Here is a 17,800-nt window from a genome sequence, read left to right as displayed (position 1 = left end):
CACGGGCACCTTGCCCTTGCCCATCTCCTCTGGGCCTTCTGCCAGTGTAGGGGTTTATTGGTTGTAACATGCATGGGCATATTGTTGATAGTAAATGGTTGTATTAAAAAAAAAAAGATTATAGTTTCAGAAAAAGTCTCTTTCAAATTTAGATGCAGAATTGTTTGGAAAATATGGCTTTCAGTGTGGGAGTTTTCAAAGTGGCAGGCACGGGAGATTAAAACTGATGAATTCTGTAAGTCATTCTTCATTGAAGAGCACACCCTAAAGCGGATTAGCTAGTCAAATATTAAGTGTTATTTCTGGGAATGGAAGGCTTGCTGGGCAAGGCTTGCCTTTGCCCCTTGGAAGACAATGCCTGTGGTTATTTTACAGAAACTGGTACATCCTTTGTTTCCTGTGGTTAAAAAAAAATTAAGGGAGGGATGTTTGCAAGCTGCTGCCACTGCCAGTGGCTTATATATTCAACCTTCTCACTCTAATGTCTACTCCGTGGCAGCACCTGGCATCCATCTCCACCTCCATACTCCCCATCCCCATCCTTTAAACATATCAGTCCTTAGGTGGGTTGGAGAGCAAGAGGGAACACATGCAACGAAAAATGTTAGCCAGCAAATCCAGCATTTTTTGTAAGGAAAAATCTTTTGGAAAAAGGAAAGCCTACATCGCAGAGAGGCCTTTCCACTCAGGAAGGAAAGTGAGACATGGAGAACAGCCTTTGCTGTACAGAGCCCTGAATAAGAACCTTTCCTATGTAAAGGAAATAAAACCTCCCCGACAATGAGTTCTGTCTCACATTGTATGCTAAATTGTATCATATAGCTCAATACAAACTTGAAAAGGAAAACATAACTTTTTTTCAACATACTGGCAGCATAAATCAGTGACTTTTCTTTTTTGGAGAGTGCTCTAATCACTTGTACAAAACACAGAGTCTGATCATAACTTACAACCAACTTAAACATGTTCATATTTATCAATAGATTAAAAATTAAATACATTTCTTTTTTCCATAGTATCTCAAATTAAAATAAGGCACTTCATTGTCTAAGAATTAGCAAACAGGAAGATGATTTACAACAGCATCTCTAGACAACATCCGTGTCCCAAAATGGTTGCATGTAAGTAACTCATCTTTCTCATATTGTGGGCAAATATAGGCAATGACCACATTGAAATGACTAGGTGAGAATCCCCAGGTCCCTACCTGAGTAAAAGCCTGGCGGACTGCAGTTAGTTGCACACTGAAGAGGTGGCTGAGTCCCCTCTCTGGCTCGTTGCATGGCTCCAGCCTGCTTACCTGGCTGATTTGGCACAACTCTTCTTCTGCCAGGGTCACTTTTCTGCCAGTTGAACCAACATACCCTGGATTCACCTAATAACACAAGAGGGTGAAGAGATGAAACTTTGTGGCTGGGGCAGAGGAGAAGCAAGACTCAGCCAGGCCAACAGCAATTAGCTGTTAAATTAACTTTTCTAGAAGTTCAGATCAAATCACGGGACTGCCTTCCCCTGAACAACATCACTATTTGATGCCAGAACTAGACCATAATGCTTACTAAAAGCACAGGTGGAACTCCATGATATGGCCTTCTCAGTCTCACCTATTCCTTTAATTTTGGATAGATGATGCTAGCACCCCTCGGGCTCTCAGTGAACAAAATCCTAATCAGACCACGAGACTCTACTGAGCTCCCTCATAGCTTTTCATTTAACCAGCTCTCCAGGGATAAGTCCTTCCCTTTTAAATTGCTAGACCTCTGGGTACAGACAGGGACAGTTAAATGACCTTGTCTTGACATTATGACAAAGCCTGCCCACAGTAAGAGTAGGGTGAAAAAAAAACCTTTCACTTTTGTAAGCCTTCAGAAAAAAATACATGGACTCACTCAAATCAGATGATTAAATTCCAGCACCATCTTAGGATCCATTCAAAATTTGATCTTAAATGGTTAGTTCTTTAAACAAACAAACAAAGGCAAACAGGGGCCTAAAGCTCTCCCACCCCTCAAATGGAAATAACTGCTACCAAGAAGGCAGTCTTCATATATAAAGATGGAAACAAGCTGTTCATAGCTCAAAGTGTTTTCTTGTAAAGGATGTCTAAGGCCATCTGACTGCTGGCAGGCATTGTTTCTCTTACCTTTATTGTACTCATATGATTTTGATCCTTTTTGGCCTTGTATTAAGCAACAGGAAACTGCTCACTTTAGTCAAGTTATTTTTCTTACAGTTTGCTGAGCTGTAAGGCCTCTGATGAAACTAGTGCTGGCACAAGAGAGAGGGTGAAACTGCATTTACAGGAACCATCACAGCCAGCACGTAGATTGGCCTAGGGTGCTGCAAAACCACAACCTGTGTTTAAATCCTTTTGAGAAACTGGCTTCTTCACAGAAGAAGCCTAGTTAGGCCTTACACAAGCAGCTCATAGAGGAATAGAGCAGAACAGAACAGGGAATTGAAAGATCAAAGGAGCTGTCAACTGGGATTCTGGGCTTTACTTGATACAGAAAAATCAGTTTTCCTGATTCAAAAGAGCAACCCAAAGTTATGGGAAGAGAAACAAGCTTTGGAGACAGGGGTATAACTGAACGTTGGGCTATGAACGTCAACTAATTTGCTGTCTGTAATACGTTGATATTATGTGACATTCCCTGAATATGATGTCCTGCAGGCACAGGACAGGAACATGCTGCTGCTTTAACTGCAGGCACACTGACAGGAACATGACTGTCTTCTGAGGTGCAGAGAGTTGAAGCACAGTATCGCAAAGTGTATTCCCAAGGAAATAGGGCAGCTATGACTGGTACACTGAGGCATGGAAGGGGATTGAAGGAGTCCAGAACTTTCAGGTGAAAATTGAGTTTATCTTCTTCTGAGGTGAGTAATCTTTTTGTGAGCTAGTCATCCCATTCAGCTATTCCCTTTTTGCCTGCCCTGAGCAATTGCTGTGATTCCAGTTTTCTCAGACATTTTGTGTATTGCAGAAAGATAAAGAGAGGGAGGTGACCCTAAATTAGGCATGGTTTGGGACCACCATGAAACAAAGATGACAGAGATACTTCTGATGCAAGACTTGGATGAGATGTCGAAATATGCAGCTTGCAAATTGAGAGACGTGAATTAATCCTTTTACTGAAAGGGATTATAGATGCTAGAAAAACTGTACTGAATTTTAAAATTTGTAGAGAAAAGTATTTAGAATCCTGAGATCAAAAGTAAGCCTCTATTTGCCACTCCTTCAGGAAATAACCAGGAAATAGTGACTACTAGGCCTCTTTCTAAGGATCTGTCACTCCCAGGTCGAAGTAATATTACTCAGTCTCCTGTTGGAGCATGTTCTCACAGGTAAGGTCCCTGAAAAAGAAATAGGCAAGATGGGTTTGAAAATGGCAACGCTGAAAGTTAATTCTAGACATCATAACCACAGGCTGTTTGTCTGTTATAATCTGCCAAGTGTGATTAGATGTTTACTGCAACATCCTTTGGGAAACTGGTGACTTAAGCAGGGAAAGCTATATTGATCCATGTCTCTTGGCTTACTCTCGAAAGTTCTTCTGAGTGAAGGGCTGCAGTGCAAATAAGGCTGAATTTCTTTGACGCATTAACAAAGCTCTGCTTAAATCTCAGAGGTTTCTGTATAGGAAAGTTTTTGCAAAAGAGAAAATGCATAGTAAGGGCAGAAAATGATTTTCCTCCTAGAAGTAGGATTCAAGATCTTAAGGTTTCCTGGAAAACCCTGGTTGAACAAAGAACTTCAGTGCAATTGCTAGAGATTTTTTTTTTCTGAAAGCAATAGGATTCCAGCACTTAGAAAACAAGAACAAGAATTTGTGGCCATGGATGCCTTTGATGGACAGCTAAAATTGCAACTGATCCAGCAAGAAAGTTGAAGGCACGGAGACTTGTGAAAAAATGTTAGAACCTAACTCTCTGCCAAAGACACATCCAAGCATTTGTCAAAAGTATTTTGGGAAAAGTCCAGCACGAGATGAAATCTTTTATCTGAGTAGCTTATGAATTTATCTTACCGGCAATATGCTATAATTTGATGACAAATTGCAATGTGTCTGATGAATTGGTTGTTTTAGCAAAGACATTAATGCGCTGAAATTTTGGCTTATGTCTTTTAGTAGCTGCCGATAGTATCAAGGAGGAGGGACTTGGCTGTATAAACTACACTTTCCAAAAACCACTCATCACCTCCAGAGATACAATATTCTGACCTTGCTGCAAAAGAATGGATTAATGAGTGCCATATTATTTAGTAAATATCAGTTATAATTAAATAAATAATTGGTAACCTTTAAGGCTGGTTCATAATGCCAAAATACCAATAACAAATAGACAGTTCAGAGGATCTCTCTAAAGAAACATTCGAAGAGATGGCCAGGCTTTTACCATTCTAGATATAATCTGCAGTAAGCAGGAAGCTGAGCAGGAGACTGTGGAGGATCTGATGGCACTGAGGACAGATTCTTGCCTCAAGGTCTCTAGTATCTAATTTAAACTTTGTAGAGTTTCTCTGCAGTCTAAGCAGATTGAGCAGTAGAAAAGAGATGCTGCTTATGCATAGGCAAACAGGGCATTCTTTTATGGCCTTTGACATGTAGGGACAAGGAGTATTACTTGAGCCATTCACCTTTGCCCTTGATAAAGCATGAGGAGATAGGAGCTAACTGCTGTAGATACAACACAAAAGGATCCAGAGCTCCGAGGACCCTCTCCTGTAGTCGCCGTAGGCAGAAAGACGATGGAGTAAAGGTGAGGAAACTACCAGAGATTTCACGCTTCTGGAAAAGGTGAGATCTGTTTTTCTGATGAAGAATAATTTCTGAGGTCCCTCCAGAGAATTGAAGACAGTCTCCTTGCTCTTTTCTGAAGGAAGCACCACAGAAACCTGTAGTCTCCACTATTAGTGTTTACTGTCATGACTTACACCCTCAGCCTTTAGTTAAAAAGCAAGGCAGGTAGTACCAACAGATGCTGTATGTTCTTTGTCAGAACAATGAAGGTAGCAGCAGCAGCTCTGCAGGAGAGTGGAAGAGACCCTCCCACTACAAGAAACACATTTATAGGCAACCAAAGATACAGAACAATACACAGAATTGGTGCAGAAGAATCAGTATGAAGAGAAAGAAGGGGATGAGGAAAAACTAGCCCTACTGGAGAAATGAATAAGCTTTTAGGAGGGTAACGAATGCTCTGCCAAAAAAAAAAAAAAAAAAGCCCAATGACATAGTTTGCTAGGAAGGCATGAATAGAAGTTTGCTATGACTCAGCCAAGAAATTCAGACAAACTGAGAGGGAGGGGCACGCTGCTCCTTTTACAAACATAAGGCAGGTACAGATGGGAAGACTGTGAGGCAGCTGGGGTAAAGAATAATGTAGCCAGTAGTGCATTTATATGTAGGCTGCTCAGTGTGAATGCGAATACAGACATGTAATTGAAGGAGAATTTAGATTGTACCCCAGTTGTATATTTACAACCTTAATGCCAGGATAAGTTTACAAAAAAAAAAAAAAAAAAATCCCAGTCTGGGATCCTAAAGACTGGACTACAGTGACAAAACAGAAGCTTTCTGGAACTTCATTTGCAGCAGTAGGGTCTGTAAAGTCAAAGGACATACCGAATGGGAATTACCACCTAATAACTTTTTGCAGGAGACATGCTGAAGATTAAGACAGGTACAACAGTTTGTGTATGTACGTACATGCACTTCTATAGTGTATGAAGCTGATGGAAATATTTAACAGTTTTGTGGTATCATCATTTTCAGGGGGAAAGAGGCAAAACTGCTAACATCTTTTAGATTTTGCAGCTTTCCAACTATGAAGTTTCTTGTGTGTGTGTTTTCTTCAACACAAAGAGAGGAGACTGTACGGTCACTGAGATCTTTATCATGTGTGGTAAGGAAGAGACACTATACTACCATAAAGAGCTGTAAGCCCCCCTTATTTTCTTCTTCTGTCTTTTCCAAAACCTAGACAGTCGCATATGAACACAAGACTGGGGACACAGATTTGACAGGGGGAACAACTAGAGGGTCATCTTAGATCCCACCAGAGCACAAATAAAAATAGTCATCTACCATGAATTTTTCTGGCAAGTTTATGCACACATTTTGTGTATGTTGTAAAAGATGTTTTGGCACAAGATGTCAACAGCCACATTCACTTGTGATATCAAGCAGGATCAAATTGCTAAACCTTTTTCAAGACTGCTCGTGTGACAACCCTACTCAAAGGTTCATATGTTTGGGAGCTTAATATATGTTTCTTTTGTATAATACGACATGAGTCATCTTCTCAACCGCACTTTTTTAAGAACGACTGGCCATTGGGCTCAGGTAGAACGCCAAGATCAAAAGTTACAATATACAGCTTCTGACAATTCTCACTTTCCTGCTATATATATCAAGGATTCCACGCAACTGGATTGAAAAGTCTGGTTACTAAAACTATTACAAATCCCTCTAGCTCCTGGGCCCAGTCAAACAAAATGAAAACAAACTTCTGACTGCATATGGTAAAAGACATCTTCAAGTCCAGGTGCTTTCTAAGCAGCACTAAAGACCAGAAAAATCTTCGCAGGTAATGGATGTAAGAAAAAAATAATAAAAAAAAACCTAGCTTGTGTGTCCAAAATGACAACACATCTTTATTAAATAAAGTGTGTCATTTGTCCGAAGTTCTCAGTGTTCATTGACTTCTACCAGGGCTCACTAGAAAAATGATATCCATTTTCTTTTAAATCTCTAACTTGACAGGTTTAAAGTGGCTTATGCTTCAGGAACACAGCTTCATTGAACCTCATATTTCAAACCAGTGCCCTATTGCGTAACTTCACAATTATAACCCCTCCATCCACTTGAAGGTGACATCAGACAATATGGAGTTATAGCCTGTCAAAACCTCCATGGAGTATCTTGACTTAAGAGGGCACAGATACAGTTTTACAGGCAGGAAAACCACAGTTGTCAAGGTGAAGTAATTTCCCCAAATGAGTCAGGAAGAACTTCAATTGAACTTCCCTTTCCCATGCTCTAAATCCAGTAGATCGTATTACCTCCTAGCTGTAGGCCAAGCAATTGTAGAACAGCACACTGGATCCCGTAAGCATATTAAGATTTATTTAACCAAAAATTAACTGTATTTAGGCAGCATTAACTGTATTTAAGAATCATATTAAATAATTTTAAGTGTGCCATTTGCTTCTTTGGGGAAAAGGTAAAAAAGAAAAACTGGTAGCTAACGATGAACTACATACATGAAACTTTTTACACTATTAATGAATACAGAAATTTCATCTCCTTTTGTCATACTCCTTGATGCACACCGCAAATCATTTCACAAACCATAATGGAAAGCTTTTTTTGGAACTGGACCTCTTTCTGAAGTTTCTTACTGTGTTACTAGAACAACAGTTCTGTAACACTTTTGTCTTGGGTTTTATGTGGAAATCCTGACCAGAAGAAAAAAATGGGAGGGGGGGTTGGTTTTAAAACAAAGACAGAAAAATACTAATAGCAGCTTGTTCTTCCTTCCAAGATCTCTTACAATTCTATAAATAAAATACAAATAAAGCTGGAACACACCAAAAAAGTTGACTCTCTCTGCAGATCTTGAAAGGGTCTTTTTAGGACAAAGAAATTACTTCTAAATGTCAAATGGTTTAGTCATTGAATGCTTTTCTTCTACCTCTTTCTGCTCCCAAAAACTAACTCACATCTCCTATACATGTAAAACACTCTGAAAACTGTCTGGATTGCTGAAATCACAAAATAGATACCTTTCAGAAAAAAAACTGCATTTTCTGTTAGTCAGTTGTCCCTAATAAAAATAGAGAGCAGCAGCCCTCCCCTAACATTGAGAGCATACCAGCCAACTTCACAGGCCCAAGACTGTGGGACAAATACAGCAACTACTCTATTCCTCATTAAGATGGCGGTCAGAAATTACATTGGAAGGAAGTTGGACTCACTCTAAATGCCAAATAATACATAGCAATCAGCAATATTCTTGGTGGAAATAACAGCCATAAAAAATGTTGCCTTCAAAGAGATGTAACCCCAGGCTGGTCACAAGGGGTTCATGAAATGAACTCATAGGGCTCAGCACTACACCAAAATTTCAGTGTAGCACAGGGTCCTCAGAGGGAGGAACACTTTAAACAGTCCTTTGAGGATTAAAAGCTAGAGGAAGAGAGTGCACCATTCAGCTGTAACTAGCCCCAACCAGAGACAAAGACCCAGACTCTTTCAGCTTGCGCGTGCAACGCATGGGAAGGGCAACTCCCCTGTTCCCCAAGAACCTGGCTCACCTAGCTAGATTCTTAATACTGAGGGGTCCTAACTGGGGGAGCAGGAGAGCATTAACTAGCTTCTAGTCTACAGGATGGCTGGGATGATGGAAGGTCTGATCCAAATAAGCCAAACCATCTCATAAGATCTAAGTATATGCCTCTTGAGAGCTGATAAGAAAAGAGCAAGTACCTGTGAAAGGGCATGCAAAATTACTCTGAGGGACAAATGAGCAGAGAGAAAGAATTTTTTCAGTAGAGAAAAAGAATTACAAAAATCTAGTCATGAGGTAGGACATGCTACAACACTTTGGTCGGTTCTGAAGTGGCTAGCTTGGTGGGAGTAAAATAAAAAACTCCACATTCACTCCAAACAGGTATTGTGATGGGAGAATCTTCCAAAATAAGTCTGAATGTATAGATTACTCAGAGCTAGAAGATATGTTTCACAGAAACCAGTGGCAGTGGGAATAATAAAGGAAATCACAATACTGAGACAAAAGGGTAGAGATGTCTTTATAAATAAAAAAATATGTAAATATATCATCATATAATACAGATACACACATATACTAGAGTCCTAACTGGATATCCTCAAGGAGAGAGTGCTGAAAGACCTGTTTGAGTCTAAAGTCTTAATTTTCAGTATGTAAACTGTCCATAGATGCCTAAACAGCCACGTAATCTTCAAATAATAAACAACCATGACCTCATGTCCGTCTGTTATTATAAATTAAAGAGTATCCTTTATGTTGTTGCTAATTACATGCAGAACATAGAGACAACTATCATACATACAATATAGGTCTTTTAGAAGCTGTTAGCTCAAAAAAGAATTTATAACATAATTATAAATTTAGACATCGACCATAAATTTCACTTGAAAATAGAAAAAACTCAAAAAAATCAGTATTTTAATATGCTTTAAATCATAAACTATGCCTTATTATACAATAATCACAGAATGGCGGAGGTTGGAAGGACCTCTGGAGATCATCTAGTCCAACCCCGCTGCTCAAGCTGGGTCACCTACAGCACATTACCAGGATCGCACATGGTTGGGTTTTAAATATCTCCATGGAAGGAGAGTGCACAGCCTCTCTGGACATCTTGCGCCAGCACTCAGTCCCCTCACAGGAAAGTTGTTCTTCCTCATGTTCAGACAGAACTTCCTGTGTTTCAGTTTGTGCCCGTTGCCTCTCGTCCTATTGCTGGGCACCGCGGAGAAGAGTCTGGCCCCGTTCTTTTGACACCCTCCCTTCAGATACTTATACACACTGAGCAGATCCCCCCTCAGTCTTCTCTTCTCCAGACTGAACAGGCCCAGCTCCCTCAGCCTTTCCTCAGAGGAGAGATGCTCCCGTCCCTTCGACATCTTAGCAGCCCTCCACTGGACTCGCTCCAGGAGCTCCGTGTCTCTCTTGTACTGGGGAGCCCAGAACTGGACACAGTACTCCAGGGGAGGCCTCCCCAGGGCTGAGGAGAGGGGCAGGATCACCTCCCTCCACCTGCTGGCAACAATCTTCCTAATGCAGCCCAGGAGACCATTGGCTTTCTTGGCCGCAAGGGCACGTTGCTGGCTCATGCTTAACTTGTTGTCCACCGGCACTCCCAAGTCCTTCTCCACAGAGCTGCTTTCCAGCAGGTCAGCCCGCAATGAGTACTGGTGCCTTGGGTTATTCCTCCGCTGGTGCAGGACCCTGCACTTGCCTTTGTTGAACTTCAGGAGGTTCCTCTCCGCCCAGCTCTCCAGCCTGTCCAGGTCCCTTTGAATAGCAGCGCAGCCTTCTGCTGTGTCAGCCACTCCCCCCAGTTTAGTATCATCAGCAAACTTGCTGAGAGTGCCCTCTGTGCCTTCCTCCAGGTCCTTGATGAATAAGTTAAGAACAGTACTGGGCCTAGTATTGGCCCCTGGGGGACACCACTAGATACGGGCCTCCAACCAGACTCTCTGCCACTGATCGCAACCCTCTGAGCTCTGCCAGTCAACGAGTTTTCAGTCTGCCTCACTGTCCACTCATCCAGCCCACGCTTCCTGAGCTTGCCTATGAGGATGCGATGGGAGAGAGTGTCAAAAGCCTTGCGGAAGTCCAGGGAGACAACAACCACTGCTCTCCCCTCCTCTACGCAGCCAGTTGTCCCATCACAGAAGGCTATCCAGCCGGTTAAGCGTGATTTCCCTTGGGTGAATCCATGCTGACTACTCCGGATCACCTTCTTGCCCTCCACATGCTTAGAGATGACCTCCAGGATGAGCTGCTCCATCACCTTTCCCGGGATGGAGGTGAGGCTGACAGGCCTGTAGTTCCCTGGCTCCTCCTTCTTGCCCTTTTGGAAGGCTGGGGTGACACTGGCTTTCTTCCAGTCCTCAGGCACCTCTCCCGATTGCCATGGCCGTTCAAAGATCATTGAGAGGGACCTAGCAATGACGTCCGCCAGCTCCCTCAGCACTTGCGGGTGCATGCCATCAGGGCCCACGGACCTGTGGGTGTCAGGTCTGCCTAAATGATCTCTGACCCGATCCTTCTCGCCCAAGGGAAAGTCTTGCTTTCTCCAGACTTTCTCCCTGGTCTCCAGGGTCCGGGATTCCTGAGGGCTGGCCTTAGCAGTGAAGACTGAAGCAAAGAAGGGACTCAGTATCTCTGCCTTCTCTGTGTCCTCCGTCACCAGGGCCCCTGCCCCATTCAGTAGGGGGCCCACATTTTCCCTAGTCTTCCTTTTGCTACTGATGTATTTGAAGAAGCCCTTCTTGTTGCCCTTGACATCCCTTACCAGATTTAATTCCAAGTGGGCCTTGGCCTTGCTCGTCGCATCCCTGCAGACTCTGACAACGTCCCTATATTCCTCCCAAGTGGCCTGTCCCCTTGTCCACATTCTGTAGACTTCCTTCTTCTGCTGGAGTTTTGTCAGGAGTTCCTTGTTCATCCATGCAGGTCTCCTGCCCGCTTTGCTCGACTTCTTGCTCATAGGGATGCACCGCTCTTGAGCCTGGAGGAAGTGACCCTTGAATATTAACCAGTTCTCCTGGACCCCTCTTCCTTCCAGGGCCCTACCCCATGGGATTCTTCCAAGCAGGTCCCTGAAGAGGCCAAAGTTAGCTCTCCTGCATTCCAGGGTTGTGATCCTACTTTTTGCCCTGGTTCCTCCTCGTAGGATCCTGAACTCTACCATCTCAAGGTCCCTGTAGCCAAGGCTGCCCCCAACCTTCACATTTCCAACCAGCCCTTCCTTGTTTGTTCGTACAAGGTCCAGCAGCACACCTCTCCTCATTGGCTCCTCCATCACCTGAGTTATCATCAGCGCTTTCCAGGAACCTCCTGGATTGCTTGTGCCTTGCTGTGTTGTTCCTCCAGCCGATATCAGGGTGCTTAAAGTCCCCTGTAAGAGCCAGGGTCCGTGAATGTCTGTAGGCAGCCTCATTTACTTCCTCTTCCTGATCAGGTGGCCTGTAGCAAACACCCACAACAGTGTCACCCTTGTTAGTCTGTCCTTTAATCCTTACCCATAAGCTCTCAGCCTGCTCATGATCCACCCCTGGGCAGAGCTTGATACATTCCAGTTGTTCTCTTACATAAAGGGCAACTCCACCACCTCGCCTTCCTGGCCTGTCCTTCCTAAAGCGTTTGTAACCATCCATGACAGCATTCCAGTCATGCAAGCTATCCTATCCCATCATGTCTCTCTAATTGCAATGAGATCATAGCCCTGCAAGCGCATGCAGATCTCTAATTCTTCCCGTTTATTCCCCATGCTGCCTGTATTTGTATACAGGCATTTCAGAGAGATATTTGAGCATGCTGATTTCCCAGGAGGGGTATAAAAGGATTCTCTGTAATCTTGTCTTATAGTTACTTCCTTGGCTGCACGCAATTGCTGGAAGTATCCCCACTTAAGCCCCGTTTTGCTGACTGCATGGTCTCTGTAACTTCCCCCGTCTTTCCCAGTTTAAGCCAATAATAAGCCAAACTAAATAAATAAATAAATAAATAAATATATATATATATATATAGATTATGGCAAGGATCTAAGGATAAAGTTCTTGCAGAAAAAAAGGCTCAATAGTATAGAATGCTTTGATTTGAAAATTTGACCACTAAGAGTCTATTTAATGAATTCGGAAAAATAAATGTATTTTTGTCAGACTGTTTGAATTTTGCACCTGCCCTTGTCCATCCTAACTTTTGAGTGAGGGTTTTTAATTTGCTGTTACAAGACCAGCAGAGGGAGCTCAAAACATTGGGTCCTAAGCACTGCTTATAAACACTATGTCACAAAAAAACAAAACAAAACAAAATCACTTTTGAGAGCTTTTAGCGTCCAACCTCACAGGTCTAGTCATTAAAGGACACTGGTAAAAGAAAGGGAATACAGTTACTGGAAGGAGACAGATTATTTGCCTCCAAGACAAACTTTTGTGCCAAAAACTGCACCCCCTAAGAAGTTAAAAGCATAGGGTTTTTTTCAAGCTTGGAGTCTCCGTGACAAAATGTTGGTAGATAGTCCAGCAGAAACGTCTTTGATTCTATGCAATTCCCTGTCAGATTACATCAAATGTGACTTTGTAGGGCGATAGCTTTCACTAGTACAATTTTCCAATTACTAGCTGATGCTTAGGTAGTCATTGTGGCACCATGAATTCAAAATTACCCAATAAATTCTCACAGTCTGTACATAACATGTATGGAGTACAGAATAAATATGACTTCCTCGTATCACAGTTGTTGTTCCCTGTACAAAGAAAAGACAACGACAGTTGCTGCTCAGTGATTCATGATCTTTTGGATTCTGTCGTGAAATCAAGATACTTCAGCAATATGAGTTTTGTCAAAATATTTCTCAAAAAGCTAAATAGAAGCAAGTATCCTGACTGCCCTCAATGTTGTGGATTTTTTTTCCTTCAACAGCATGTTATTTCAAATACAATGACAGTTTTGATGTTTGTTTTCCTTCAGTAGGAGAGAAGATACCTAGGAAATATAATCTGTGATGAAAACAATTTTGTAAGACCACCACTGCTGCAGTTTAATTTGGATACCTAACTCACTGAGATCCATGTGGAATGCACTTTCCAGCTGGCTACGGTATTAGACAAGCAGGCAACATCAAAAGAAAAAAGCTCTAGGAAGTCTAACTATGATTACTATTGGCTTGCTCTGTATTTATTTTATGCCACATGCGCATCCCCAACCGTTCAATCTAAATACCTGCAATTAATAATGGGCTGATCCTCTAGGCAAAGATCTCTTGTTAAAAAACTAGCAGACTAGCTTATATTTATAGAAAGTTACTTATGTGAAAACATCGAGTACATGAACAATCATTAAAAGAAATCTTAAAAAGTTACAATTACCAAACACAGACAACAGCAAATAATCTATTTGTCAAAAATGGCACTTCTGATGCCTTGTGATTCTTAAAGCCTATCGCTGCACTCCAGGTTAGATCCTAACATCCTAACAATTCTTCCATACTTTGCAATACTATACAAGACGACAGAGAGGTCGATCATTAAAGTGATCAATTCCTAAGAAAGGCATATGCGCCCCAAAACTTACCTACATTTCTTCAGATAGATGAAATGGTCCTATAACAGGTACTACTTTACCTTCAAACCTCATCCTACCTAAAAATCATCTCTGGCTGGCATTCAAAAAAACCCCTAAAATTTACTTCTGAAGTGAACAATGTTATGTAGCCATCTACAGCAATTCCTCCTCTGAAGATCTCCTCTGCTTCCCCTTCCCAAAAAAGCAACTGAAATTCCCAATAACGTGAGGGATACTTCTACACTGTCCTGCATCTTCTAATTTTTGTCTTTGAAATAAAGTCCCAAGGTGAAATAGCAGTACATAGCATTTATGAATATGTGAAGTACTCCAGTACAAAGGACAGTCAAGTGTTAATGGTACCGCACAGGAAACGAGTTATGGTCATTCAGTAAAGCATCATAACAAAGATGATCGAGTAACTATTTACCACTAAAGGGGTAAATGACCCCCCGACCGTATCTGTACACCTACCTACCTACCCAGGTTTCAACATCAAGCATATGACTGTAAAATTAAAACCAAATAAAACAAAACAAAACAAAACAACCATCACCCCTCAATAGGAAATTCCATTCCACAAGAAGTCATGGGAAAGTCACAGAATATGTGCTCCAATATGCAGAATCATAACCAGATGCTAGCTTCCTTTCAACTAACAATCTCATGACAGGAAACATCTGCTTCATCACTCCTTCCCACATCAAGTCTTAAAAGTAGATTACATTCTGAGTATTTCACAGTATCATCATTGGTAACAACGTTCAGTTCAAACATACTGGATTTGATTAACTCACTTGCAATTTTATAGTCGATACTGATAAATCCAACCCTACATTGTCCTGTTGAAAATACTCTGTTATTAATACAGCTGTGTCTGATCCCACTGAGATTAATGGGAGCATCAAATATAGTTCCTCCTCAGGCTTCTTCCATACCAAATAAAGATTTTCTATTGTTAAAAACATTTTGGGCAAGGAAAAAGAAATACATTTTCAGGGTCTTAATCTTTGGAAAGACTTTAGAAACTGAACAAAAATAGCATTTAAACAAAGTTCCTTCATGCATTTTAACGACCTGATCCTCGAAGGTGAACTGTGGAAGTATTGTCAAATTATTTTTCTGCCATCATCATCTCTGGATACATCTGTAGCATATATCAGAATGAGGTCACAGAAGTATTTAGGAGCTTATTTTTCTTGCTTAAGTGGTAGACATTATATATACAGAATGATTATTTCCATCTTAAGATCCTGTTTTTGCTCCTTCTGGAAGTCCTAAAAAGAGCCGATACAAGGTTTGCTGTAACCTATCTTACAACCACGCTTTTAAAAAAGTAACATTATTTGCTCAAATCCTATTGCAGAAGTCAGTCACAATTAAGAAAAATAATCTGCAGTGAAACAGAGAACATGGATTATATTGAAGAGAACACAAAAATGCAGTAGACTTCACACTGTCTTTCATAGGTATCTTGCAACAATTCACAAACTATTTACCAAAGACCACAATGACTGGAATGCTCACATTCAGTATTCTCATTGTAAGACCTAGTTCAGAGTATGAATCAACGCTTATTTCTGATTTCTAAGTCATGCAACAATCCTATGTAAACCCTAATTAAGTTTATATGCAATATTCTTCACATAGTGCTTTCCAGGAAGGACAATAACTGAAGACACATGGAGACTTCCTAGATATCTGTAATATAGCTTCAGTGTCACTATACAATATATTCCAAAAAATATGGCATCAAGAAAAGGATAAAGAAGCAAATGTGCAAAATTTATTATGTTCTCCAATGAACACAAGGACATTAAATTTATAAAATTTTATCATGTCTTTGAAATTAAAAAAATATTTAAACATCAACAAAAATTAGCAGTTGCTTGTTACAATAAAAAAAACTACATGAAGCTTACAAAATCCAGCTTACTCTAAATAAATTTCTTCATAAAAAATAATCCACTTTTAAAAACAGAATTAAAAAGTGATATGCAAATTGAAGAAAGTCACTGCAGCATATCCTTGTATTTTGTGTAAAGAAAAGTCTGTTGGCAAAATGAGACCAAGTTGAGAAAGTTTTGAATGACAGATGTCCTCACCCTTCTGTTAAAAGACATTTTCTTAATGCAACTTGGGTCCTTCTTTCAATTACAGAAATAATTTCTTCTGTGTTAAGAGAGAGATTCACATTTCTAAATACAACTCATTTAGAAGTATTTTATACTTCTGGGTATCTAGCCACAAAGCAAAAAAGAAATAAAATCAAGAATATGCCTCTTAACATGCCTTATCATTAAACTAATACGTACTTTCTTCTTGCAAAGTGCATCTGGTTTGGACATACCTTGTTTGTTGTCCCACATGTGGTGCAAAACAATTTGAGTAAACTTCTCTTTACAAAGAGCTTCTGCTGTTAAACTTTTCTTAACAGTTCAGCAGAGTGAACCTCCTTCCCCTGCCCCCTACTGCCATACCCGCCCAGATCACTGAGCGTTGCGGAAGAGCACCCTAATGCAGGGACACAGCTACAGGAACAGGATAGCAGGCACTAGGAGCATCCCACAGCAACGGCCACAAGGAGGATTCTACAAGAATGCTCGGAGGAGCCACCTCACTGAGGCTGTAGCTGTCCTTGCATCCTTTGCTCTGGACCTGCCGAACCAAAAAACACTGCCCTGAGAGGGCTGGGAAAGGATGTCAGAAGAGTTCTTAAAATTGTTATCAAGCATCAATTTCCTCCTGCCTATGTAAATACACAAAGATTCAACACTGGATTTTAAGGCTTCTGTCACAGTACACACTGGCATTGAAAAACAAACCTCCTACATAGTGAGAGACTCTTTTTGTGGAACATCAACAGACTTTCACTGATGTTATCAAGTTCATGAAGCGTACAGATCTACTCCTCTTTGTTCAGATGGCAATCTTTTTATCACAAGCAGAAAATTCAGTCAAAATGGTATAAGGTACTAGAAGTCAGTTGCCTTTTGACTTGAGTCCACTTGCAGCAGAGATGGAATGTAACTTTCCACTAGCAAATGTCAGGTTTGGGAGCTTCAGCACCCAGAACCCAAAGTCATCCTGTCTTGACTAGGCTGAGACTTTCATAATAAAACAGTTTAAGTGCTTATTATGCCTATTTGAGTTTTATTTTCTTAAGTTATACTATTTCCTTTTCTAGCACTTCTTCTGACACCTTGCTCCCTGAAGTATCATCATCATTAGAATAATTTCCTGAATCTCGACTGCTCTGTTTAGAATATTTGTAGTCTTTAAAGTCAATTTGATTTGTTTCTTCTGTGATGATATAAAAGTTTTCTGTTCGCTCTTCGGTAGTTATCAGGTATAGACTGCTGAAAGGCTGGCCTCCAAGATCCTGCAAAAAAAGAAGCAGGAGAGAAAGAGAGAGATAGTCACATATAATATCTAAATAACGGCCCCACTTAACACAGCAGCTGTACAAATCTGGTTTATTGTATTCTGTAGCATTATTGGGCTTTCTACCTATAACACACAATTTGTTTCCCTAATAAACTGAAAGTCAGGATGAAGTTTAGTCGTGTTAATATAATAAAGTACTAAAGAATGACTGTAACAAAAAAAGTTGGATTAAAGTGTTAAGTTTGTAGTTGTCAATCATCTATATAATTACAATATTTCATTGATTCTAGCCTTAAGAAGCTCAAGAACCACAGAAAAATCTGTTTAGAGCATTCTCAAAGAACATGTGGTAGCAAATGGATGACACGTGCATATTTGCAAAGCCTGCAAATGATGATTAGTTGAAAAGTAAAGTTTGAAGGAAGCAAGAGAAAGTGAGCTGCTGGGTGCAGCAGGATACCAAGCCTTTTTAAGGCTCTATAATTAACAGTGTATTACTAATGCTTTAAATTCATTCTCTGAAGTGGTCATTTATACCAAATCCATCACAAAGGGTTAACTAAAT

General features: G+C 40.7%; 1 protein-coding gene across 3 annotated transcripts in view; it reads right to left on the bottom strand.

Annotated features, from left to right (window-relative positions):
• Positions 1 to 15,612: 15,612 nt before the first annotated feature.
• The window catches only part of IFNAR1 (interferon alpha and beta receptor subunit 1), a 31,943-nt gene continuing 29,755 nt past the window's right edge, over positions 15,613 to 17,800 (bottom strand). For all 3 annotated transcript variants that reach the window (XM_068912637.1, XM_068912626.1, XM_068912647.1), the window contains one exon: positions 15,613 to 17,230. In XM_068912637.1, coding sequence (XP_068768738.1) covers positions 17,015 to 17,230 — 216 coding nt within the window. In that variant the 3' untranslated portion in view covers positions 15,613 to 17,014. The remainder of the gene's footprint in view (positions 17,231 to 17,800) is intronic.

Source organism: Struthio camelus, chromosome 1, assembly GCF_040807025.1.
Source record: "Struthio camelus isolate bStrCam1 chromosome 1, bStrCam1.hap1, whole genome shotgun sequence".
NCBI lineage: Eukaryota > Metazoa > Chordata > Aves > Struthioniformes > Struthionidae > Struthio > Struthio camelus.
The sequence above is the reverse complement of the archived record's forward strand: the minus strand, read 5'-3'. Positions and strand labels throughout refer to the sequence as shown.